Below are 25123 nucleotides of genomic sequence, written 5' to 3' on the forward strand. Positions count from 1 at the left end.
GGGGAAGAGATTCCTTACATACGGAGGGAGGAACATTAGAATAACCTATCCACAGAAACCCAGACAGCCAGAAAGGGCTGACAAGATATATTCAGGGTACTCAATGAGAAGAACATGCAGCCAGGAATACTTTATCCAGCAAGGCTGTCATTCAGAACTGAAAGAGAGATAGAGAATATCCAGGACAGACAGAAACTGGAAGAGTATGTGACCACCAAGCCAGCCCTGCAAGAAATATTAAGGGAGATTCTGTGCGCAAAGAGAGACCCGAAGAGTAACACAGACCAGAAAGTAACAGAGACAATCTACAGAAACAGGGGCTTTATAGGCAATACAATGGCACTAAATTCATATCTTTCAATAGTTACTCTAAATGTACATGGGCTGAATTCTCCAATGAAAAGACACAGAGTATCAGACTGGACAAAAAAAGCAGGACCCATCCACATGCTGTCTACGAGAGACTCATTTTGAACCTAAAGACACCTCTGTATTAAAAGTGAAGGGATGGAGAACTATTTACCATACTAATGGACCTCAAAAGAAAGCTGGGATAGTAATCCTCATATTAAAAAATTAGATTTTAAACCAAAGACTGCAGTATGAGATTTGGAGGGACACTATATCATACTTAAAAGGTCTAGCCAACAAGAAGATCTAACAATTGTAAATATCTATTGTCCCCAACATAGGAGCAGCCAATTATATAAAACAATTAATAACCAAAGTAAAGAAACACAATGATAATACATTAATAGTAGGGGACTTCGGGTGCCTGGGTGGCTCAGATGGTTAAGCGTCTGCCTTCGGCTCAGGTCATGATCCCAGGGTCCTGGGATCGAGTCCCACATCGGGCTCCCTGCTCAGTGGGGAGCCTGCTTCTCCCTCTGCCTCTCTCTCTCTCTCTCTCTGTCTCTTATGAATAAAAAAAAAAAAAAATAGTAGGGGACTTCAATACTCCACTCAGAGCAATGGACAGATCATCTAAGCAGACGATCAACAAAGAAACAAGAGCTTTGAATGACGCATTAGACCAGATGGACTTCACAGATAGATATAGAACATTCCATTCTAATAATCGAGAAGATTACTCATTCTTCTCGAGTGCACATGGAACTTTCTCCAGAATCGACCACATACTGGGTCACAAATCAAGTCTCAACTGATACCAAAATATTGAGATTATTCCCTGCATATTTTCCGACCACAATGCTGTGAAACTGGAACTCAATCACAAGAAGAAATTTAGAAGGAACTCAAACACTTGGAGGTTAAAGAACATCCTGCTAAAAGAATGAATGGGTTAACCAGGAAATTAAAAAAGAATGTAAACAATTCATTGAAACTAATGAGAATAAAAACACATCAGTTTAAAACCTGTGGGATACAGCAATGGTCCTAAGAAGGAAGTACATAGCCATCCAAGCCTCTCAAAAAATCATAAAAATCCCAAATACACAAGCTAACCCTATACCTAAAAGTCCTGGAGAAAGAACAGCAAATAAAGCCTAAACTAAGCAGGGGAAGAGAAATAATAAATATAGAGCAGAAATCAATGAAACAGAAACCAGAAAAACAGTAGGACAGATCAACAAAACTAGAAGCTGGTTCTCTGAATGAATTAGTAAGATTGATAAACCTCTGGCCAGACTTACCCAAAAGAAAGAGAAAGGACCCAAATTAGTAAAATCATGAATGAAAGGGGAGAGATCGACTATTCCAAGAAAATACAGACAATTGTTAGAAATTATTACCAGCAACTATATGGAAACAAATTAAGCAATCTGGAAGAAATGGATGCAGTCCTGGAAACTTATAAACTACCAAGACTGAAACAGGAAGAAATAGACAATCTGAACAGACCAATAACTAGTAAGGAAATTGAAGTAGTAATCAAAAACCTCCCAAAAAACAAGAGTCCAGGGCCAGATGGCTTCCCACAGGAATTCTACCAAACATGTAAAGAAGACCTAATACTATTCTTCTGAAGCTATTTCAAAAATAGAAATGGAAGGAAAACTTCCAAACTCATTCTATGAGGCCAGCATTACCCTGATCCCAAAACCAGACAAAGACCCCATCAAAAAGGAGAATTACGGACCAATATCCCTGATGAACATGAATGTTAAAATACTCACCAAGATCCTAGCCAATAGGATCCAACAGTACATTAAAAGGATCATTCACCAGAAGCAGGTGGGATTTATTCCTGGGATGCAAGGGTGGTTCAACATTCGCAAATCAATCAACATGATAGAGCATATTAATAAAAGAAAAGACAAGGACCATATGATCCTCTCAATTGATGCATTTGACAAAATAGAGCATCCTTTCCTGATTAAAACTCTTCAAAGTAGAAGGATAGAGGGAACATACCTCAATATCATAAAAGCCATCTATGAAAAGCCCACAGTGAATATCATTCTAAACAGGGAAAGACTCAGAGCTTTTCCCTTAAGGTCAGGAACACGACAGGGATGCCCACTCTCACTACTATTGTTCAACATAGTACTAGAAGTCCTAGCCTCAACAATCAGACAACAAAAAGAAATAAAGGGCATTCAAATTGACAAAGAAGACAAACTCTCTCTCTTTGCAGATGACATGATATGTTATGTGGAAAATCCAAAAGACTCTACCCCAAAATTGCCAGAACTCATACAGCAATTCAGCAATGTGGCAGGATACAAAATCGATGCACAGAAATCAGTTGCATTTCTATACACTAACAATGTGACTGAAGAAAGAAAAATTAAGGAATCGATCCCAATCACAAATGCACCAAAAACCATTAGATACTCCTAGGAATAAACCTAACTAACGAGGTAAAAGATCTATACTCTAGGAACTACAGAACACTTATGAAGAAATAGCAGAAGACACAAAGAGATGGAAAAACATTCCATGCTCATGGATTGGAAGAATAAACATTGTGAAAATGCATGCTGCCCAGAGCAATCTACATATTCAATGGAATGCCTATCAAAATACGATTGGCATTTTTCACAGAGCTGGAACAAAAAAATCGTAAAATTTGTATGGAACCAGAAAGACCCCAAATTGCAAGGGGAATGCTGAAAAAGAATACCAAAGCTAGAGGCATCAAAATTCCCGACTTCGAGCTATATTACAAAGCTGTGATCATCAAGACAGCATGGTACTGGCATAAAAACAACATATTTCAATGGAACAGAAGAGAGAGCCCAGAAATGGACCCTCAACAAAGCAGGAAAGAATATCCAATGGAAAAAGGACAGTCTCTTCAATAAATGGTGCTGGGAAAATTGGACAGCCACATGCAGAAGAATGAAACTGGACCATTTTCTTATACCACACACAAAGATAAACTCAAAATGGATGAAAGATCTAAATGTGTAGGCAGGAATCCATCAAAATCCTAGAGGAGAACACAGGCAGCAATGTCTTCGACCTTGAACAAAGCAACTTTTTGAACAAAGCAACTTTTTACAAGAAACATCTCTAAAGGCAAGGAAAACAAAGGCAAAAATGAACTATTCAGACTTCAAGATAAAAAGCTTTTGCATAGGAAAGGAAATAACCAACAAAACTAAAAGGCAACTTACAAAATGGGAGAAAATATCTGCAAATGACAATACAGTTAAAGGGCTGGTATCCAAGATCTACAAAGAAGTTATCAAATTCAGCACCCAAAGAACAAAAAATCCAGTCAAGAAACGGGCAGAAGACATGAACACTTCTCCAAAGACATAAAAACAGCCAACAGACACATGAAAAAAATGCTCCACATCACTCAGCATCAGGGAAATACAAAACAAAACCACAATGAGATACCATGTGATACCAGTCAGAATAGCTAAGATTAACAAGACAGGGAGCAACAAATGTTGGTGAGGATGTGGAGAAAGGAGAACCCTCTTAAATTGTTTGTGGGAATGCAAGCTGGTACAGCCACTCTGGAAAACAGTATGGAGGTTCCTCAGGATGTTAAAAATAGAGCTATCTTATGCCCCAGCATTTGCACTACTGGGTATTTACCCCAAAGACACAGATGTAGTGAAAAGAAGGGGCACCTGCACCCCAATGTTCATAGCAGCAATGTCCACAACTGCCAAACTGTGGAAGGAACCAAGATGTCCTTCAACAGATGAATGGATAGAGAAGTGATTCAAATATACAATGTGATTCATATATACAATGGATTATTACTCAGCCATCAGAAAGGATGACTATCTACCATTTATATCAACATGGATGGAACTGGAGGGTATTATGCTAAGTGAAATAAGTCAATCAGAGAAAGACAATTATACAGTTTCACTCATATGTGGAACAGAAGGAATAGTGCAGAGGACAATAGGGGAAGAGAGGGAAAACTGAATGGGAAGAAATCCAAGAGGGAGACAAACCATGAAAGACTCTTGACTCTGGGAAACAAACTGATGGTTGTGGAAAGGGAGTTAGGTGGGGGGATGTGGTAACTGGGTGATGGGAATTAAAGAGGGCACGTGATATGATGAGCACTGGGTGTTATATTCAACTAATGAATCATTGAACATTATATCAGAAACTAATGATGTACCATACCTTGGCTAATTGAATTTAAATTAAAAAAAAGATTAAAAAAAAGAAACTTGCTAACACATGTAATTCATACAGAGATCATTTCTAACAATTAATTTTAATTTTCAGGTTTAAAAAAATGACAGAAGAATGATGTTGAACAAATAAATATGGTTGGCTAACTTATTCAGAGAACAAAAATGTCATGCTTTGTTTCTTTATTACAGGTTTTCTTGTCAGTAGATATATATAACTGCAAAGACTTGTTTTTAAATTTCTTATTTAAACTCAATTTAGGTAACATATACTATACTATTAGTTTCAGGGCTAGAATTTAGTGATGCATCAGTGGCATATAACACCCAATGCTCATCACATCAAGTGCCCTCCTTAATGCCCATCACCCAATTACCCTATACCCCCACTCTCCTACCCTCCAGCAACCCTCTGTTGTTTCCTACAATTAAAAGTCTCCCATGGTTTGCCTCCCTGTTTTCATTTTATTTTTCTTGCCCTTGCCCTAAGTTCATCAGTTTTGTTTCTTAAATTCCACATGAGTGAAATCATATGGTATTTGTCCTTCTCTGACTTATTTCGTTTAGTTTAATACCCTGTAGTTCTATCCATGTTGTTGCAAATAGCAAGATTTAGTTTTCTTTGATGGCTAAGTAGTACTCCATTGCATATATATATATATATATATATATATATATATATATATATAAACATCTTCTTTATCCATTTATCTGTCCAATGACATGTGGGCACTCTCCATATTTTGCATATTCTGGACATTTCTGCTATAAATGTTGGGTTGCATGTGCCCCTTCAAATCACTATGTTTGTATCCTTTAGATAAATACCTACTAGTGCAACTGCTCAGTCATAGGATAGTTCTATTTTTAACTTTTTGAGGAAACTGTCTGCACCAGTTTGCATTCCCATCGACAATGTGAGAGGGTTCTACTTCCTCTGCATCCTCACCAACATGTTGTTGCATTTTTTTCATGTATCTGTTGGCCATTTGTATGTGTTCTTTGGAGAAATGTTTGTTCGTGTCTTCTGCCCATTTCTTGACTGGATTTTTTGTTTTGGGGGTGTTGAGGTTGATAAGTTCTTTATAGATTTTGGATACTAGCCCTTTATCTGCTATGTCGTTTGCTAATATCTTCTCCCATTCGGTAGCTTGCCTTTTTCATTGCTGTTTCCTTTGCTGTGCAAAAGCTTTTTATCTTGAAGTCCCAATAGTTCATTTTTGCTTTTGTTTCCCTGGCCTTTGGAGACATGTCTAGCAAAAAGGTGTTGTGGCCAAGGCCGAAGAGGTTGCTGCCTGTGTTCTCCTCCAGCATTTTTTTTTTTTTTAAAAGATTTTTTTTTTTAATTTATTTATTTGAGAGAGAGAGAATGAGAGACAGAGAGCATGAGAGGGAGGAGGGTCAGAGGGAGAAGCAGACTCCCCGCTGAGCAGGGAGCCCGATGCGGGGCTCGATCCAGGGACTCCAGGATCATGACCTGAGCTGAAGGCAGTCGCTTAACCAACTGAGCCACCCAGGTGCCCCTCCTCCAGCATTTTGATGGATAACTGACTCACAGTTAAATCTTTCATCCATTTTGACTTTATTTTTGTGTATGGTGTAAGAAAATGGTCCAGTTTCATTCTTCTGCATGTGGCGGTCCAATTTTCCCAACACCATTTGTTGATGAGACTATCCTTTTTTGCTTGGATATTCTTTCCTGCTTTGTCGAAGAGTAGTTGACCATAGAGTTGAGGGTCCAATTTTGGGTTCTCTGTTCTGTTCCACTGATCTGTGTGTCTTGTTTTTTGTGCCAGTACCATACTGTCTTAATGATTATAGCTTTGTAATACAGCTTGAAGTCTGGAATTGTGATGCCTCCAGCTTTGCTTTCCTTTTTCAACATTCCTTTGGCTATTTCGATGTTCTGTGGTTCCATACAAAATTTAGGATTGTTTGTTCCAGCTCTGTGATAAATGCTGATGGTATTTTGATAGAGACTGTATTGAATGTGTAGACTGCTTTGGGTAGCATAGACATTTTTTAAATAGTTGTTTTCCTATCCATGAACATGGAATGTTGTTCCATTTCTTTGTGTCTGCCTCAATTTCTTTGATGAGTGTTCTATAGTTTTCAGAGTACAGATTCTTTACCTCTTTACTTAGGCTTATTCCTAGGTATCTTACAGCTTTTGGTGCAATTGTGAGTGGGATCGATGCCCTGATTTCTCATTCTTCTTCTGTTAGCGAATAGAAATGCAACTGACTTCTGGGCATTGATTTTATATCCTGCAACTTTCCTGAATTCCTGTCTCAGTTCTGGCAATTTTTTGGTGGAATCCTTTGGGTTTTCTATATAGAGTATCATGTCGTCTGCAAAGAGTGAAGGTTTGACTTCTTTTTTGCCAATTTGATGCCCTTCATTTCTTTTTGTTGTCTGACTGCTGAGGCTGGGACTTCCAATACAGTGTTAAATAACAGTGGTGAGAGATGACATCCCTGTTGTATTCCTGACCTTAGAGGAAATGCTCTTAGTTTCTCCCCATTGACGATGATATTTATGTGGGTCTTTCCTATATGACTTTTTATAGGTATGGTCTTTCCTATATGATTTTTAGGGTATTGAGGAACGTTCCCTCTATCCATTCATGTCAGAGAGATATACTGAGGATACCACATGGCTCTTGTCCTTTCTTTTAGTAATGTGGTGTATGACCTTGAGAGATTTGCAGATGCTGAACCACCCCTGTAGCCTAGGAATAAATCCCACTTAGTCATGGTGAATAATCCTTTTGATGTACTGAAGGATCCTATTAGCTAGTATTTTGGTGAGAATTTTTGCATCCATGTACCTCAGGGATATTCATCTGTAATTCTCCTTTTTAGTGGGGTCTTTGCCTTTTTGGGGATCAAGGTAATGCTTGCTGTATAAATGAGTTTGGAAGTTTTCTTTCCATTTGTTTTTTTTTTTTTTTGGAACAGTTTCAGAAGAACAGGTATTAATTCTTTAAATGTTTGGTACAATTCCCCTGGGGACCATCTGACCCTGGACTCTTGTTGTTGGGAGATTTTGGATTACTGATTCAATTTCTTTGCTGATTATGGTCTGTTCAGGTTTTCTATTTCTTCCTGTTTCAGTTGCAGTAGTTTATAGGTTTGTAGGCAAGTATCCATTTCTTCCAGGGTGCCTAATTTGTTGGCATATAACTGCTCATAATATTCTCTTATAATTGTTTGCCTATCATTGGTGTTGGTCGTGATCTCTCCCCTTTCATTCATGATTTTATTGATTTGGGTCCTTTCTCTTTTCTTTTTGTTAAGTGTGGCTATGGGTTTATCGATCTTATTAATTCTTTCAAAGAACCAGCTCTTACTTTCGTTGATCTGTTCTTCTTTTTTTTTTTTATCATGGATTTCTACTCTAATCTTTATTATTTCTCTTCTCCTGCTGGATCTAGACTTTATTTGCTGTAATTTTCCCAGCTTCTTTAGGTGTAAGGTTAGGTTGTGTATTTGAGACCTTTCTTGTTTCTTGAGCAATGCCTGTATTGCTATATATTTCCCTCTTAGGACCACCTTTGCAGCATCCCAAAGGTTCTGAACTGTAATGTTTTCATTTTCATTTGCTTCCATGTATTTTTTACATTCTTCTTTGATTTCCTGGTTGACCCATTCATTCTTTAGTACGCTGTTCTTTAACCTCTATGTATTTGTTTTTCTTGTGGTTCACTGCAAATTTTATGGCATTGTGGCCTGAAAATATGCATGATATTATCTCAAATCTTTTTGTAGTGGTTGAGACCTGATTTGTGACCCAGTATGTGGGAAGTACACTCAAGAAGAATGTGTATTCTGTTTCTTTAGAATGAAATGCTTTGAATATATGTTACGTTCATCTGGTCCAGTGTGTCATTCAAAGACTTTGTTGCTTTGTTGATCTTCTGCTTAGATAATTTGTCCATTGCTATAAATGGGGTGTTAATGTCTCCTACTATTATTGTATTATTATCAAAGAGTTTCTTTAATTTTGTTATTAATTGGTTTATATATTGGCTGCTCCCAAGTTAGGGGCATAAATATTTACAATTCTTAGATCTTCTTATTGGATAGACACTTTTATTATGAGATAGTGTTCTTCATCTCTTATTAATCTTTGGTTTAAAATCTAGTTTGCCTGATATAAGGATGGCTACTTCAGCTTTTTTTTTATGTCCACTGGCATGATAAATGGTGCTCGATCCCCTCAGTTTCTTCTTTTTTTAAAGATTTTATTTATTTATTTATTTGACAGAGAGAGAGAGAGAGAGAGCGCACAGTAGGCAGAGAGGCAGGCAGAGGGAGAGGGAGAAGCAGGCTCTCTGCCAAGCAGGGAGCCTGACGCAGGGCTTAATCCCAGGACTCTGGGATCATGACCTGAGCCGAAGGCAGCTGCTTAACCGACTGAGCCACCCAGGCACCCCAACCCCCTCTTTCAATCTGGGGGTGTCTTTGGGTCTAAAAATGAGTCTCCTGTAGACAGCATATTGATGGGTCTTGTTTTTTTTTATCCATTCTGATACCCCATATCTTTTGATTGGAGCATTTAGTTCATTTACATTCAGAATAATTCTTTTTTTTTTTTTTAAAGATTTTATTTATTTATTTGAGACAGAGAGAATGAGAGAGAGAGAGCACATGAGAGGGGGAGGGTCAGAGGGAGAAGCAGGCTCCCCGCCGAGCAGGGAGCCCGATGCGGGACTCGATCCAGGGACTCCAGGATCATGACCTGAGCTGAAGGCAGTCGCTTAACCAACTGAGCCACCCAGGCGCCCCCAGAATAATTCTTGAAATATATGAATTCAGTGCCATTGTATTATCTACCTATAAAGTCGCTGTTCCTGTAGATTGTCTCTGTTCCTTTCTGATCTTTATTTTTGGGCTCTCTCTTCGCTCAAAGGATCCCCTTTAATATTTCTTTCAGGGCTCATTTAGTTTCACAAATTCCTTTAGTTTTTGTTTGTCATGTAAAGTCTTTCTCTCTCCTTCTATTCTGAATGACAGCATTGCTGTATAAAGTATTCTTGGCTGCTATTTCTCCCATTTAGCACGTTGAATATATCATGTCAGTCCTTTCTGGCCTGCCAGGTCTCTGTGGACAGGTCTGCTACCAGCCTTATACCTCTATCCTTGTAGGTTAAGAACCTCTTATCCCAAGCTGCTTTCAGCATTTTCTCTTTATCTTTTTGTTAAGGTTTTATTTCTTTATTTGAGAGAGGGAGAGCAAACAAATGAGCACTAGAGAGCACCACTGGAGGGAGAGGGAGAAGCAGGCTTCCTGCTGAGCAAGGAGTCCGACGTGGGACTGACTCAATCCCAGGACCCTGGGATCATGACCCGAGCTGAAGGCAGATGCTTAACCGACTGAGCCACCCAGGCACCCTGATTTTCTCTTTATCTTTGTAATATGCAAGTTTCACTATAATATGTTAAGATGTTGATCTATTTTTAATTTTGAGGGGGGCTCTCTGTGCCTCCTGGACTTAAAGACCTATTTCCTTCCCCGGTTTAGGGAAGTTCTCAGCTGTAAGTCATTCAAATACACTTTCTGCCTCTTTCTCCCACTCTTCTTCTGGGATTCCTGTAATATGGATATTATTTTGCTTTATGGAATCGCTGTTTCTTCAGTCTACCTTCTTGATCTAATAGGTTTCTTTCCCTCTTCTTTTCAGTTTCCTTACTTTCCATTCATTTTATCTTCTATATTATTAATTCATCCTCTTTTTTTGGTCTCCATTTGGGACTGCATCTTGGTTATAGCATTTTTAATTTTGGCCTGACTAGATTTTAGTTCTTTTATCTCTACAGTAAGAGATTCTCTAGTGTCTTCAATGCTTTCTTCAAACCCAGCTAGTATCTTTATAATCACTGTTTTAAATTCTAGTTCAGACACCTTGGTTATATCCATATTGATTAAATCCCTGGCAGTGAGTACTACCTTCTGTTCTTTCCTTTGTGGTGAATTTCTGTCTTGTTATTTTGTCCAGAAAAAAAAAGGAGAATAAACAATAACAATGACAACAGAAAAAAGAAAACAAAACAACAAACAAACAAACTAAACAAAACATAAAAGTAGATCCTGGTTGTGTTTGGTCTTGTTAAAAGAAACTAGATCCCAAAATGTTGAATGAATGAATGAAAGGAAGAAAGAGAAATACATCTATATCTATATGCATATACAATTATTAAATAAAATACAATGAAAGAAAGCAAAAATAATATATAAAGCATATATGTAGATAAAAATTTAAAAGAATAAGAAAAGATTTGGAAAAGTAAGAAAATAACAAAAAGGAATACTAAAAGACTAATGAATAAAAATGTGAAGAATGCTATATAGTGTTTTCCCCAAGCTGAAGCTTTGTAACCCCCTATGATTAATAAACTTGGTGAGAGTGAGTTGTTTGTGCTGGTCTTCTGCGGGGTGGGGGGGGGTGTATTGCACTGATTCTCAGGTGGACTTGCCTTAGTGAAAAAACACCTCCAATGAGCAGAGGTAGGGCTTGGTGTAAGCAGCTCTGGACTCCACTAGGTGGCACTGTTTTGCTCCCCAAAGGCTTTCAGCACTGATGGGCAGGATGAATATGCAGACGCCCTCCACTCTTCAGTGAGCCCTCACAGAGAAGCAACCAATCAGTCTTGTCTCCCCAGTTTCCATGAGAACTCTGTGTTCACCTGCCCTGTGACCAGGCATTTTTATCTCAGGCACAAGACTGAGTTTCAAAACTCCAAATTTTAGGGACTCCTGTGGGGCAGACCCATGCTGTTCTTCTGGCGGGGGGTGGTTCTTACCACATTTCTGCTTTTTGCTGGACCCCTCCCAGGAAAGTGGTTGCCTGCTACACACTTAATGGCAACACAGAGGAGAAAGCCGGCACCTAAACTCACTGTTCTAAGCCGGCTTCCCTGCTCTTATGCCTAGGAACTCTGCCACACTCAGGCACCACCTGTTCTTCTTGAGACCCCGGGGATCCTGAGAGCACGCTGTCACACCTGGAATTCTGCCCTGCTTCACCATTTGAGCACCTTTAAGCCAGGAACATGCCCCACTGTAGCAGACTTCTAAAAGTTCCGATTTTGCATTCCATTGCTTATTAATATTTTGTGGTATTCTCTTTAAGCAGGCTCCCACCCCTCAGCTGTATCCTCAGCTATATCACACTGGATTCAAGTCTCCATACCTCCTACCTTCCAAAATGTGGTCATTCGTTTTTAAAGATCGTATTTATTTGAGAGAGAGAGAGAAAGAACAGGAATGGGGGGGAGGGGCAGAGGAAGAGGGAGAAGCAGGCTCCGCATTGAGCAAGGAGCCCGACTGAGGGCTCGATCCCAGGATCCCAGGATCATGAGCTGAGCTGAAGGCAGACACTTCACTGACTGAGCCACCCAGGCACCCCTGTGGTCATATTTTTCTACTGGTAAACTTGCAGCATTTGTTTTCTCAGATCTCCTACTGATTTCTCAGGTGTTCAGAATGATTTGGTAACTATCTAGTTGCATTCGAGGTATGAGACAAACTTAGCATCCTCCTACTAATTGCAAAGAATTTTTAAGCAAATAATAAATTACTTACTTCTTCTGTATTAATAACAAGCTTGGCTAAGAAGAGACGGATATTTAATGATACCGATGGATTTCCTAGTTTGTCATGAAGAAATTTCATCCACGGAGGAAGATTTCTTGGCACTGAACCCTGAAATGATACATTCAAGAGTACCTTAAAATGTGGAAGAAAATAACTTCACATTTTGATATTATGAGATGACAAAGTAAGACATGAGCAACAAAAAATGTTTAGTAGATACAGAATTTAGTATTCGATATTAAGTGTTCATTCTTACTATGATACCAATAAACAGTATTAAATGAGACAAGATTAGCAGAAACAAACCTCTTCTCCTTTAGGTAGTATCTGATTTCTCTGCATGTGCTTAATCAGGGCTGTCATGGTCGCCATACATTCGTGTTGATTGAGCTCATCCATCTCTAACTCTAGGACAGCATCTTGGACCATGGGGTCTTTATGCTCCTAGGAAAAGGGAAGAATCCGATGATGCAGAGTAAACTGTTAAAATTTTAGTGTATATGATATTCTGCCTTTTGGGGCAATATCATAAAACACACAGTAAGGTAACAATGATAAATTGGTAATAATATTAAACACATTTGTTGGGTTTTCTTATTAAACAACTTAAAAAAAACCCAAAAAACCCAAGACCTCATGTCTTCCTTACATTCTAGATACATATTTTCCCTCTGATCTTTATATGCATGGTCACTCCCTCCGGGGTCATACTTAGTTCACACCATCCATGCGGACACACGTTGCTTTGTACAAACACTAAGATCTGTCCAAATGTTTGTGTCCGGGGAGGCCCCAGAACTCTCAACACCTTGAGAGCAACAGTCTCCATAATTCTTAGTTGCCACATTATGGAGAAAGCAGAACTACTGAAACACAACTGTAAGATAAATTTTCACCTATATTTTTTTCTCAGTAAACTAAAAAATGTAAAATCCTTAATTTGCCTTGAAATTTTAATCAATAAAAGAACAAAACTTTTAAACCACTGTTGATCCTAAAATTCTTAGAAATTATAGCAGAGCTAATCATTTTATAAGTGTAATGATGAACTGAAGTTTTACATACACGTATAGTAAATTTTACACACACACACAGTGGAACAATAAATTGTAAATAATAAACAGTAAATTTTATCCAATCAGGGTTATAAGAAACATAAAAAAAATAATGAGCCATAAAAATCAATCAGAGTAATCTTAATGTCCCTTTTTCCATATACCTGGTAAGGTGTCAAAGGAATTAATCACAGTATCTGACTGCATTCAGATTTACTCGACATGTTTTTCAGCCAAAATTATTTGTCAGGATGCTTCTCACAAGGACTGGATAGATCTGAAACTGGAGACTCAAGTCATGCAGTCAAATTGAAGGCATGAGGACTGAACCCAAGATGCCTCAATGTAAATGGCCTATTCATGAAGGATGAGTCTCACTAGACAATGTAGCCATAATAGAACAAAGTTGTACTTTTTTAATGCCCAGCACAGATGTACAACATAATCTGGGTGAAAGAATTAATGAATGGGCTCCTCCTTGAAGCATTCATTAAAAAGGAAGAAGCCCACCATAGGGGCAACATAAAGTACAGTCAAACTCAACTTCAAAAACACTGTACTGCTCCTGTCCTCCTCAGGCAAAAAGCCTCTTTGGCAGACCAGAGTGGGACAAGAGCTCCCTGGCGGTGTCTGGGAGTGGGGAGGGAGAGAGTGGGGTGCCTGCCTGTGGTTCAGGACCCACTCCAGGAAGGCATCAGTGTTCAGAGGACAGCAGAGGGATTGAGGGAAGGAAGAGGTGAGTCAGTGCATGTCTAAGAAACCAGAAAGGGAAAAACTTGAATGAACCCTGGATACCATTTTTGGTATCCAAGAGCTCATGGTTTTACACATTTGGAGCTCATGGTTTTACACATTTGTACACATGGGTGTGCCTCTGTAAGTGCACAGATATGTATCTACCGACACGTTTCCTAGCTCTGTTCATGAGGTTAAGCTATCATTTGTGAACACAGATGCATTTAGTTATTTCAGTTTGATAACATCAAATATTTGAGCAGCTTCTTCATTTTCCACAGAGGATAATACAACAGTCACATCAGCATGGTATTTGAGTCTCTACAGTAGTTATCTTTCTCACCGGAGACCCTTAAATGCAGTTCTGATTTCAAACACTAATTTTTTTTTCAAGATTTTATTTATTTAACAGAGAGAGAGATAGCGAGAAAGGGAACACAGCAGGGGGAGTGGGAGAGGGAGAAGCAGGCTTCCCGCCCAGCAGAAAGCCTGATGTGGGGCTCAATCCCAGGACCCTGAGATCATGACCTGAGCCAAAGGCAGACGCCTAACGACTGAGCCACCCAAGCGCCCCTCAAACACTAATTTCATGGAGACTGGCTAATGTGAATCAGCCCTTGGGAGAGAGCCTTCTTTCCTCCTTTCATCCTACTGATGAAATCCAATTGCCTATAGGATGGAAGGCTGGGACTTAGATCCTGGTAAATTCTCCAAACACTATTGTCTGAGGACTACCCACAGAGAACTGGCTTCCCCTAACAATGAAGCCCCCCTTCCTTTACAAATGCCAACAATATTTTTCAATATACAAAATGTGATCACCTGTCTCCGAAAATGACCAGGGGTAGATTTAGGGTCTTGGGAACGGTATGAATAGCTCTGAACTCCAGTTGAGAAATCAAATTGACTCATTTCCTCACTCAGGCTGCTGTCTGCCAAATATGACAAGGAAGATAGATAATGAGGGCCACCTGAAATATAAAGAAGAAAATATATTTATTTAAATTGATAAAAAAATGTATTTCTCTAAGTTCAAATGATACTAAAATTAAAAGACTGTGTTAACTAAGGCTTTTTTCTTTTCTGTGATTCTCAACAGATTATCCAGATTAACAAAGCAAAAGGAAACGGGGAAAGACCTTCTTTGGTTTTGTTATTATTGAGCAATTATTCTCTACTATCATGGACAGAGAAATTAAGTTAAACTATACACAATTTTTGGATATGACAGTAACATAATTTCCTTGCATTTAAAATTCTGATGGGGTACAGTTTGCACATAAAGTCTAACACAGATGTGGGAAAAGATACTACTGAAAAACAACTAATCCACAATCCACGTATGTAAGGAATTTACAACACTGGTTCAAATTTTATTCTCAAGTCAAGAAAAAAAAGCTATGAAGAAAAATTAAGCAAAAAACTAAAACAAGGCGCATGCGGAGCAAGAGACAGTTAATTTTAAATAGGGAAGCCAGGGAGAACTTCCTTCAAAGGTTAGTATTAAACAAAACGCTGATATCTGGGACTAAGATTATTGTAGGTTTAGGAAACATCACATGCAAATGCCCTGGGGCCAAAGTGAGCCTGGTGCCTACAAGCATAGGCAGGGGAACAGTGCTGCTAGAGCAGAGTAAGCAGGAAGGAGAGTGGCAGGGAGGAGGCAGGCAGGTCAGGGGCCTTAGGCAGCTCTGTCCTCAGGGAGGTGGGAGCTGATGGGAGGTTTGGAGCAGAGGAATGGCAGGATGGGACTTATATTTTAACACATTTCTGAATGTATTTAAACAAAATATAAATATAATCCATATGCAAACAAATACGTATCAACCTATCTTGCACTATTAAGAAAAGCATACCATTTCTCAGCCCTCTTTGGCCATTCTGAGGTTTAGCTCATTGCATTTTTTTCAAAATATAATTCTATTTGCCACTTAATATCTTTTCAAACTCAATTTCAATGTTTTTGGATATTTAAAATATTTTTTATTTACATAGCAAATACCATTTGTTACTTAACAAATTGGAATCATTCTGATCATTTTGAAAACATCCTACCTGAATCCCCATTTGTGGCTTCCCTGGCTTCTTTCCTAATTTCAATATACTTTTTCTTTCTTTCCATAGGAACCTATTAGGCAAAACAAATACACAATTTAAAACTTTTTAGAATCATGATCACACATTTTCAATTTTAGCAGCAATTTGGCAAAAAAAATTAATTTTTAAACAAGACTTTTATCAAATTTAAAATCACCAAAAAGTATCCACAAAGACAGGTGAGTACCCTTACGAAACGCATTTCCCGCAGAACCCCACTGAGGCATTTGCCTCCCCGCTCTGGGCTCTGGGCCCCAGTGCAGACTAAGTTCTGGTAGCCACATGCCCAGATTACCAATAGTCTGTACTTGACCTATGAGCCTCAGTTTCCTTAACTATACAGTTATGGTATATCATAGCACTATACAGTGCTATAGTAAAGTTCAGAAGTAACATATAGCGAGTGTCTGAGTGCTATTTTTGTTTGTTTGTTCCTTGAACATACAACTTGAAAAATGTTCCCAGTCTTGTTTCAAAAGGGCACAAGGCAGGAAGCAACCGTTTACATGAACTCATGAACCCATGAATCACTCACACATGGTGAAGTCAGCAGCCATGGACACTAACATGAGTGACAGCTCCTGACCTAGACCATGGTGTACAAGCTCTGGCACTCTGCCCAATTCCCATTTCCAGTGGGCTGTGAAAGGCTGCACCTACAACCTCCCACCAATTGCTGAGGCTGGCATGTCAAACTTAGCGTGACTAAAATCAAGCTTGTCACATTTGCCACAGCAAGTTTTCCAATTATCCCCATGACTTCTGCTCAGAGCACCTCCATTATCCTGCCAAATCACCCAAGCAAGCCACAGCATTATAATTCTGTATCTGGATGGATCTCAATTTCACTGACTAGAGGAATTTACTCAGCAAACAACTTCTTGGATATGTCCTAATAGCTCCTTTTATTGCCATTTTCTCTTTTACTAGTTAAGAAAGGGAAAAATCAAGTTATGATAATTTTTTTAATAATTGCCTGAGATTATACCTCAGGCTGAACTACATTAAACTACCAGATTTTATAGTTCAAAGCAGACTTGAATATTGAGAATTTAACATGTTCAACATAACTTTTTTTTTTCTATAAGTACTTGGTAAATTTTTTAAACTCAGGAGCCCACTGAAAAATTTCACTCACCTCAACTTCTACAGGAAATGTATAGCAGCGCTTCAGGTCAATCAGATTTTCCAAAATAAGCAAGTTCTGTAAATCCAAAGAATCATGTAAAAATATCTGAATAGTGGAAATCCTTATTGCTGATGCTACTACAGAACTAATGCTTACTTAATAACTCATGTGGAAGCACTTCAGCTTTAACATATATGGGTGTGCGTATATGTATGTATGCAGAACTATAAGAGCTACATCTTTAATATTATAAGAACGTGCAAATTATGATATAATTTCAATTTATATAGTCTAACTTGAAATCCTACAGTGATAGCAACTGTGAAAATTTCAGAAGTCTACCTTTTCAGGTTTTTCACTGAAGAGAAAACCTTGGTAAAATTTTAACTCGGTGAAGACACAGCAGATAACAGAAATGGCACAGTTGTATGCAGCACAGTGGTAAAGTCTTCTCCTCTCCAGCAACTGATTCTCACCTGCCATGTTCTCTGTAAATGCATCATAGCACAATCTGCAGAGTAGATCCAGGTTACAAATTAATTCATGTAACAGGGAAATCGTTGCTCAAGCCCAACAATGCTAGATAACAGGATCTCTATTCAGTTCAGCCTTTCCTGAGTGTCAAGTTTGTGTCTGGCATAGTACCAGGTACTGGAAATAAAAGACAAGCAAGTCACTGAACCCATGCCCATCTCAAGGCAAAGGCAGCGTCCAGGGATTTCACCACACTGTGGTAAGCATAGCAACAGCAACCAGCACAAGTTAAGAGATGGAAGCAAGGAGGATGGATAGTAACCCAGGTGAAGGAATCAACAAAAGGTTTTAAGAGAAATTATAAGAGCTGTGTTTTGAATTCTAAGTTAGTCAAAGGGAAAATGTATGTGAGGATTATGAACAGAGAGAAGAGGGTCACTTACAGTAAGAGCTAAGCCACACAGTGTGTTCAGAAGATGAGGTGGGTACAGCAGTGGCTGGCAGTGAGCACAAGGTGGAGAGGGGTGCTCCTACAAGAGCTTGCCTGCCATGCTAAGGAGCTCAGTCTTCATTCTGCAGGATGGGGTCTCCAAACAGTGCCCAGGTGACCAACTACTTTTGAAGAGTTTTGTCAGAACACAGCCATGCCCATTCATTTACATATTATTTATGGCTGCTTTTCCAGTACTGTGTAGTAGTTGCAAGAGACCAGACAGCCTGAAAAGCTGAAAACAGTTACTACCAGGCAAGCCCTTTACAGAAAAATTTTGCTGGTCCCTGATACTGAAGATGAAGTTCTTTTAAAGTGTTTTAGGTAGTCTGAAATGTTTTAGGTAGGAGAATGAAACAATCAGGTTCATACTGCAGAGGTATTATCATACTAGCAGTAATATGGAAAAACTGAGAGAGACAAGCCCAGGAGTGGGGAGAATAACTACGAAGGAGACTGCACTGCAGTGGTTCACCAAAGAACACCAGGCGCTACAACACTGTATGAAGGAAGGAAGATGAAAGAAGGGCCCCAGTCTTGGGAAGGCTGAGGAGATAAAATCCACCAGATCTGGTGACTGACAGGGTATGCATGGAGACTGGAGAGATGAAGAAGGAAAAATAAAACAGGGCTCTCGTTGGTGCAAATGAATGGATGGTGATGTCATTCCCAGAGGATATAAAATAAGAATTAGGGTAAGAGGAAAGTAAGGATAAGCTTGTTTGGGATATGCAAAATGAGATATGGCAATGTGTGCATCCAATATTCACTGAGAGGGAACTTCATTAGAAGGCCAGTTTTAGAGAAAATGTATTTGATTACTTTGTATTTTATAGAATACCTGCTTGAACATACTGCCATTCCTTTCATTTCAAATTACAGTCAGGAAAAATAAAATACCTTCATATTGTAAATCATACCATTAAAAATATATCAAGCTATTAAGGGGGGAAAATGGTAGGAAAAAAAACAATAACAACAGAAAAAGTTTTATTCCTTGTAAAAGATGAGTATAGGATAAACATGCTACCCAATAACCTGCTACATTAAAGTCTAAGTAGTTTGTACCTAAGAAAAAAAACCAAGAAAACTATAAAAACTGGTATTTAAACAAACTTAACCATTTATTCACATTATATGCAAGCATAAAAATATTAACGAATCAAATACAACAAATCAAATACAAATCAAATAACAAAGTTAACTAAAACCTTACTTAATAAGTGTCTTTGTAAGTTCATTTCCTTCTGTAACACATGAGCCGTTGAAAACTTGATTAATTTTAGATTCTTTCGAGTGAACATCCTCTTTTGAAAGACGAGAATACATCACATCTAGCATTTTATAATAGCCCATCTTCTTGGTGATTTGAGTATCAAAGATAGATTCATTTAGCTAAGAAAAGGTAACAGATGATTATCTTTGGTCTTACCAAACACGAAAAATAGTTTATTGAATTTACTGAATATTCAATTAAATATATTTAATATTCAATGCTCTTTACATAGAAAGTAGTTTTAACATAGATATTGAATCACTTCAATAGGAGATGACCCAAGGTCAGGAACATAGGTCTAAATATTTATGTGTTATATTGAGTGTGGCAGGAAGTAATGTACAATGTCCAAATAGTAAACTTAGGACATGAGTATAGGGCTTTTGCAGAAAATCTTATCGAAGGCATTACAATAGCAGGTTAAACTTCAATGTATTAAAAAACAAAATGTTCAACTATTTACAGTAGTTTCTAAAAGATACCACATCCTAATCCCTAGAACCTGTGAATGCAATCTCATAAGGCAGGAAAGGACTTTTCGAATGTGATTAAGGATCTTGAGATAAGGAGACAATTCTGGGTTGTTCCCGTGGGCCATAAATGAAACCACATGTAATCTTTCAAGAGGACAGAGAGAGGGATGAGACATACAGGAAAAGGCAATGTGATAACAGAATTAGAGGCCAGAATGATGTAGCCACATACTGAGGAATGCCAGTAGCCACCAGAAGCTGGAGGAGGCAAGGAGTGGATATTCAGGGCTGCTGGGGCAAGTGTAGCCATGACAAAACCATAAATTCAGCTCAGTGAAACTAATTTTGGACTTCTGGCCTCCAAAACTGGGAAAGAATAAATTTCTGGTGTTCTAAGCCACCAAGCTTATGGTAATTTGTTACTGAAGATTCAGGAAACTAATACACATTCTGGTATCAAGAGTTGGATCTGCTCTAACAAACAGATGATAGGTACAGGCTAAAAGAAATTTGCATGCAAGACAGAAAAAGCCAACTGCCTATAGTGACTGCTAGTAGAAATACCAACACTGAAGGCACTGGTGGTGAGGGCTCAGAAGGAAATGAAAAGCATGGCAGAAAAAGCTAAAACTGTCTTACAGAACATCTCAATCATCATAAACACATTTTAGGTAGAAATTGGAGGTTAAAGTAGTTGCCAGTGAGGTCTCAAAAGGAAATAATGTATTTTTGGAAACTGGAGGAAAGAGGATCCTTGTTTTACAGTGGCAGAAAACTTAGCTGAGTAAGTGTTCTATAGTTACACACAAAACAGAACTTGTAAGCCATGTACTTGAATATTTAGCTGAGAAAATTTCCAAGCAAATTTGTTGAAGGTGGTGCCTGCTTCCAATTCTTTGCTGCTTATAATACAATGTGAGGTGCAAGACATAAAGTTAAGAACTACTGAGCAAAAGGAACCAAAATGTGATGACTTGAGAAATTCTCAGCTTACCCAGACGGTAAAAGATGCTAACATTAGGAGATTCACTGTTAGAAAAGTGGCTCTGGAGAGAACAAGGATGTGGCTGGACAATCTTGAGCTAGTGCTAAAGAAATTAAGCATGGTACTCATGGATGCCCTCAACCATTTCAGCAGAACCAGGAACAGAGATGCCATTATCCATCAAAGATCTGTGGAGGACTCTCTTATCTAATGGAGTAAACCTCCAAGACACAAATAGGAGAGCTTTATAGTTTTTGAGAACATCATACCAGAAGGAACACCACCAGCTTGGACTGAAAGGGACAGAGACAAAATGAAATGGGGAAAAAAAAAAAAAAGGCTCTTGTACTCCCTGAATTCTACAGGCAAGAAACAGACTGATAAAACTACTCAGCTGCAATATATGCTACCCTTCAAGAAAAAAGGACTCCAAGAATGGAGACTTTGGTCCAGAGGGCAGAACATTAAGCAACAAAAAGCATTATTCCCGGGTCTCGAAACCTAACAGAATTTGCCTGCCTGGACCTTGAAAGTGCTATGGAACACTAACTTCTTTTTTACTTCATTTTCTCCTTTTTGGAACAGGAATGAATATAATAGTCATCCCACCTGTTGAACCACTGTCTTCTGGAAACACATTATTTGTCTTCTAGTTTCACAGGTCCACAAATGGAAAGAACTTTGCCCATGACAGATCATACCCAGAATCCCACCCATATCTGATTCATTATGATTTAAATAATGAAAGTTAGGACCCTGAACTGATGATATTCAGACACAATTTTGGACTTAAAAGTTGATGAGGTAATGCATTTAGACTTTGGGGGATATTGGGATGGGATAAATGTATTTTGCAAGTGGGAATATTTGGTGCAGGTGAACTGTATTCAGCTGAATAATATCCCCTTACAAATACCCATGTTCTAATCACTGGGACCATGAATGTTACCTTATATGATAAAAAAGGATTATACAGATAAAATCAAGTAAAGAGATGGGGAGATTATCTAAGTGGGTCCTAAATGCAATCATATATTTATAAGAGGGAGGCAGAGAGCAATTAGAAGAGGAGGAGGAATGTGACCATAGAAGCAAAGAGAGGAGTGATCGGGCCACAAGCCAAGGAATGCTGGCAGCCACCAAAAGCGGGAAGAGGCAAAACACGGATTTGCCGCTCGGGCCTCTGGAGCCTTGCAACACCTTGACTGAAGCCCAAGGATGCTGATTTCTGGCCTGCAGAACTAAAAGAATAAATTTCTGATGTTCTAAGCCACATTGGTGGTAATTTCTTACAGCACCCTCAGGAACCTAATGCAGAACCCATGTAACTACAGATTGTTATCAAACTGTTGAGGTAACACTCCTTGAGCACTAAAGATCCTCTGAGTGAATACACTGCAATTTTTAAGGACACCGATCAAGGAGATTTGTCAATTCTTAGTAATATTAAATTTAATAATAGATGTACAATACCTTTGTAAATCTAGACTTCAACACATCAACAGCATCCACCACAATTTTGCTGAAGAAGTCTCTCAAAGCACTCAGGCTACAATGCCACAAAAGGGTGAGAAGGGAGCGATCTACAAATGCTTGGCGAGTAACATTTGAAAGTAGGTCGTCCCTCTTGAACATTCTGTACACCCTTTCCAAAAGGGCTAATTGTGTGACACATGAACTCCTAAGAAAAAAAGAAAATTATATGAACATCCCTGCTTTGAACAAATATTTTACGAGTGCCTACCCACATAACAAGCAAAATAAACACCAATGACTATAAACAATTTTAAAGATTATTATATATAAAAACCATGAAATACAGGAAGCATTTGTACATGAACCATATTACTGTACTCATCCCCAGAAATCTTCATGCCAAATTTAGGCATTAAGAACTGTTTTCATTTACTTTCAAATCTGATTTCTTTAGAAAACATCTGGAAGGCTTTGGGATAGTCTCAGGTCTGAAGATGATCACAGGTCCAGAATTTGAAACTCAGGAGTTACAATTTAAAAATTCTAGTCTCTTCCTACTAACAAACTGCCATTCCTATCTCCTATACAGAGATATATTCATCTGACCCTTTATATTCTCATCTGGAATATAAGATAGTTGAATGATCATCTGTAAGATTTTTCTATAAACCAAGAATACAGAGTTAGTTTCCTCACCTACAAAAATATGACATTAAGACTCAAGGATCATTAAAATCCTTTTCCAGTTCTAAAATCCTGATACTCAGTAGTTAAATATTAACCAGGGCAAAAATGTTCGATTTAGAAGGCAATTCAGTCATAAAATTTTAAGGCTCAGGACACTATTAAATGCTACATGGGCTTCTGTAATATTTATTTGGGCACTATCTTAGATTTAAATTCTTTTGAGGAGCTTCCTGATAGTGAGCACAGCAGAGATGCACAGCCTTAAAACTCTTACAGAGAAAGCTAAAAGGAGTTAGAGGAAAAGAAAAAGAGCAAAATCTGATTATAAAAACGGGCCAGCAGATAGTTTACTGAAAATAAATGCAAATGAGCTTTAAATATATGACTGTATGCTCTATTTCATTTGTAATAAGAGAAATATAATTTAAAGCAACACGGAGAAATTCTTTCTCACCTATAAAATTGGAAAAAATCAAAATATACTCTACTGGCAAGACTGTGATGAAATAGGCACTCTTCTACACTGCCGAGGAAATGCAAAAAATTATAGCCCCCAAATAAAGGATGCAGTGAAAGCTGGCAAAATTACAAACGCATTTACCTTTCGAATTATGTTTTGGAATCCATGCTAAAGATATATTGGCAAGGAAGGAGAGGAAAAGATGGCAGAGGAGTAGGGGAACTTATTCCGACCGATCCCCTGAATTGAGCTGGATATCTACCAGACCACTCTGATCACCCACAAAATCAGAATGAGATGTAAGAAGATATATCTGAATCTCTACAAACAGAATATTGCAGGCAGTTGGTTTCGAGGTATGATCCGGGGAGCTGTGATTCCGCGGGCAGATATTGGAAGATAAATGGAAGGCGGAGGGAGCCTTCGGGATCCTGCACCATCAGTGCACGAAAGCCTCTGGTGCTGGGGATGGGGCACAGACTCACAGACCGGTAGAGGTGGGGAAAGGACTTTAGGGCAGCCCCCTGGACTGAAAGCTGGAGTGGTGGGGCCACATGTGAGAACTGGGGGTGGCTGGTGGTTTTAGAAGGGCAAAGACGTGCCTGGACTTGGAAGGGAGAGCTGGGAGCACTGCTGAGGGGCACACAACTCACGACGCTGCCGTTTTTAGCAGCACAGACAGAAACGGAGATGGCTAGGCCTGGAGAGCTCACTGAAGAACAGACTGCGATCTCTCTCTTCTAAGGCAGAGGGTTGGAAACGGTCTCTTCTGCTCTGACTCTTGGAAGAGACGTGGAAAGCCACCAGGGAAAGCCACCAGACAACAAAAGCCCCAAAAAGCCGGTTTTCACTGAGCCCAATTCCCCCCCCCACCTGCCCAAACAGGATTACCTGAGTAACTGCATGACAGGTCCCTCCCCTGGAAGACAGGCTGGGAGAACAAGAGGCCGACAATACTAAGGCCCCTATAAAACAGGTGCATCTCGCTTGGGTTGTGGTGAGTAATTTGGACTCTGTATATTCCCTCAACCACCCCTCAATAGAATGACTAGGAGGACCCCCCAAAATAGGAACGACTCAGAGACTGTGACTTTTGCCACAGATTTACAAATGGATACAGATATAAGCAAGATGTTGGAAATGGACTTCAGTTATAAAGACGATAGCTAGCATGGAGAAATAGATTAATGGCAACATAAAGTCCCTAAGGGCAGAAATGAGAGCTTAACTGGCAGAACTTAAAAAATGCTATCAATGAGATCCAATCTAATGTAGATACTCTTAACAGCTAGGGTAAACAAGGCAGAAGAACGAATTAGTGATCTAGAAGACAAATTGATAGAAAAGGAAAAAGAGGAGGCCTGGGAGAAACAGCTTAAAATCCATGAAAACAGAATTAGAGAAATAAGTGACACCATGAAACATTCCAATGACAGAATTGTTGGGATCCCTGAGGGGGTGGAGAGAGAGAGAGGACTAGAAAATATATTTGAGCAAATCGTAGCTGAGAACTTCCCTAATCTGGGGAATGAAACAAACATTCGTGTCCTAGAGGCAGAGAGGACCCCTCCCAAGATCAAGGAAAACAGACCAAAGCCCCAGCATGTAAT

General features: G+C 38.9%; 1 protein-coding gene across 2 annotated transcripts in view; it reads right to left on the reverse strand.

Annotated features, from left to right (window-relative positions):
- The window catches only part of PRKDC (protein kinase, DNA-activated, catalytic subunit), a 247255-nt gene that overhangs the window by 113686 nt on the left and 108446 nt on the right, over window positions 1-25123 (reverse strand). For both annotated transcript variants that reach the window (XM_044914628.1, XM_044914627.1), the window contains exons 41-48: window positions 22364-22571; window positions 19373-19551; window positions 17535-17703; window positions 17202-17267; window positions 16022-16094; window positions 14789-14937; window positions 12483-12620; window positions 12165-12284 (exon numbers count right to left, since the gene is read on the reverse strand). In XM_044914628.1, coding sequence (XP_044770563.1) covers window positions 12165-12284; window positions 12483-12620; window positions 14789-14937; window positions 16022-16094; window positions 17202-17267; window positions 17535-17703; window positions 19373-19551; window positions 22364-22571 — 1102 coding nt within the window. The remainder of the gene's footprint in view (window positions 1-12164; window positions 12285-12482; window positions 12621-14788; window positions 14938-16021; window positions 16095-17201; window positions 17268-17534; window positions 17704-19372; window positions 19552-22363; window positions 22572-25123) is intronic.

Source organism: Neomonachus schauinslandi, chromosome 4 (genome assembly GCF_002201575.2).
Source record: "Neomonachus schauinslandi chromosome 4, ASM220157v2, whole genome shotgun sequence".
Taxonomy (NCBI): domain Eukaryota; kingdom Metazoa; phylum Chordata; class Mammalia; order Carnivora; family Phocidae; genus Neomonachus; species Neomonachus schauinslandi.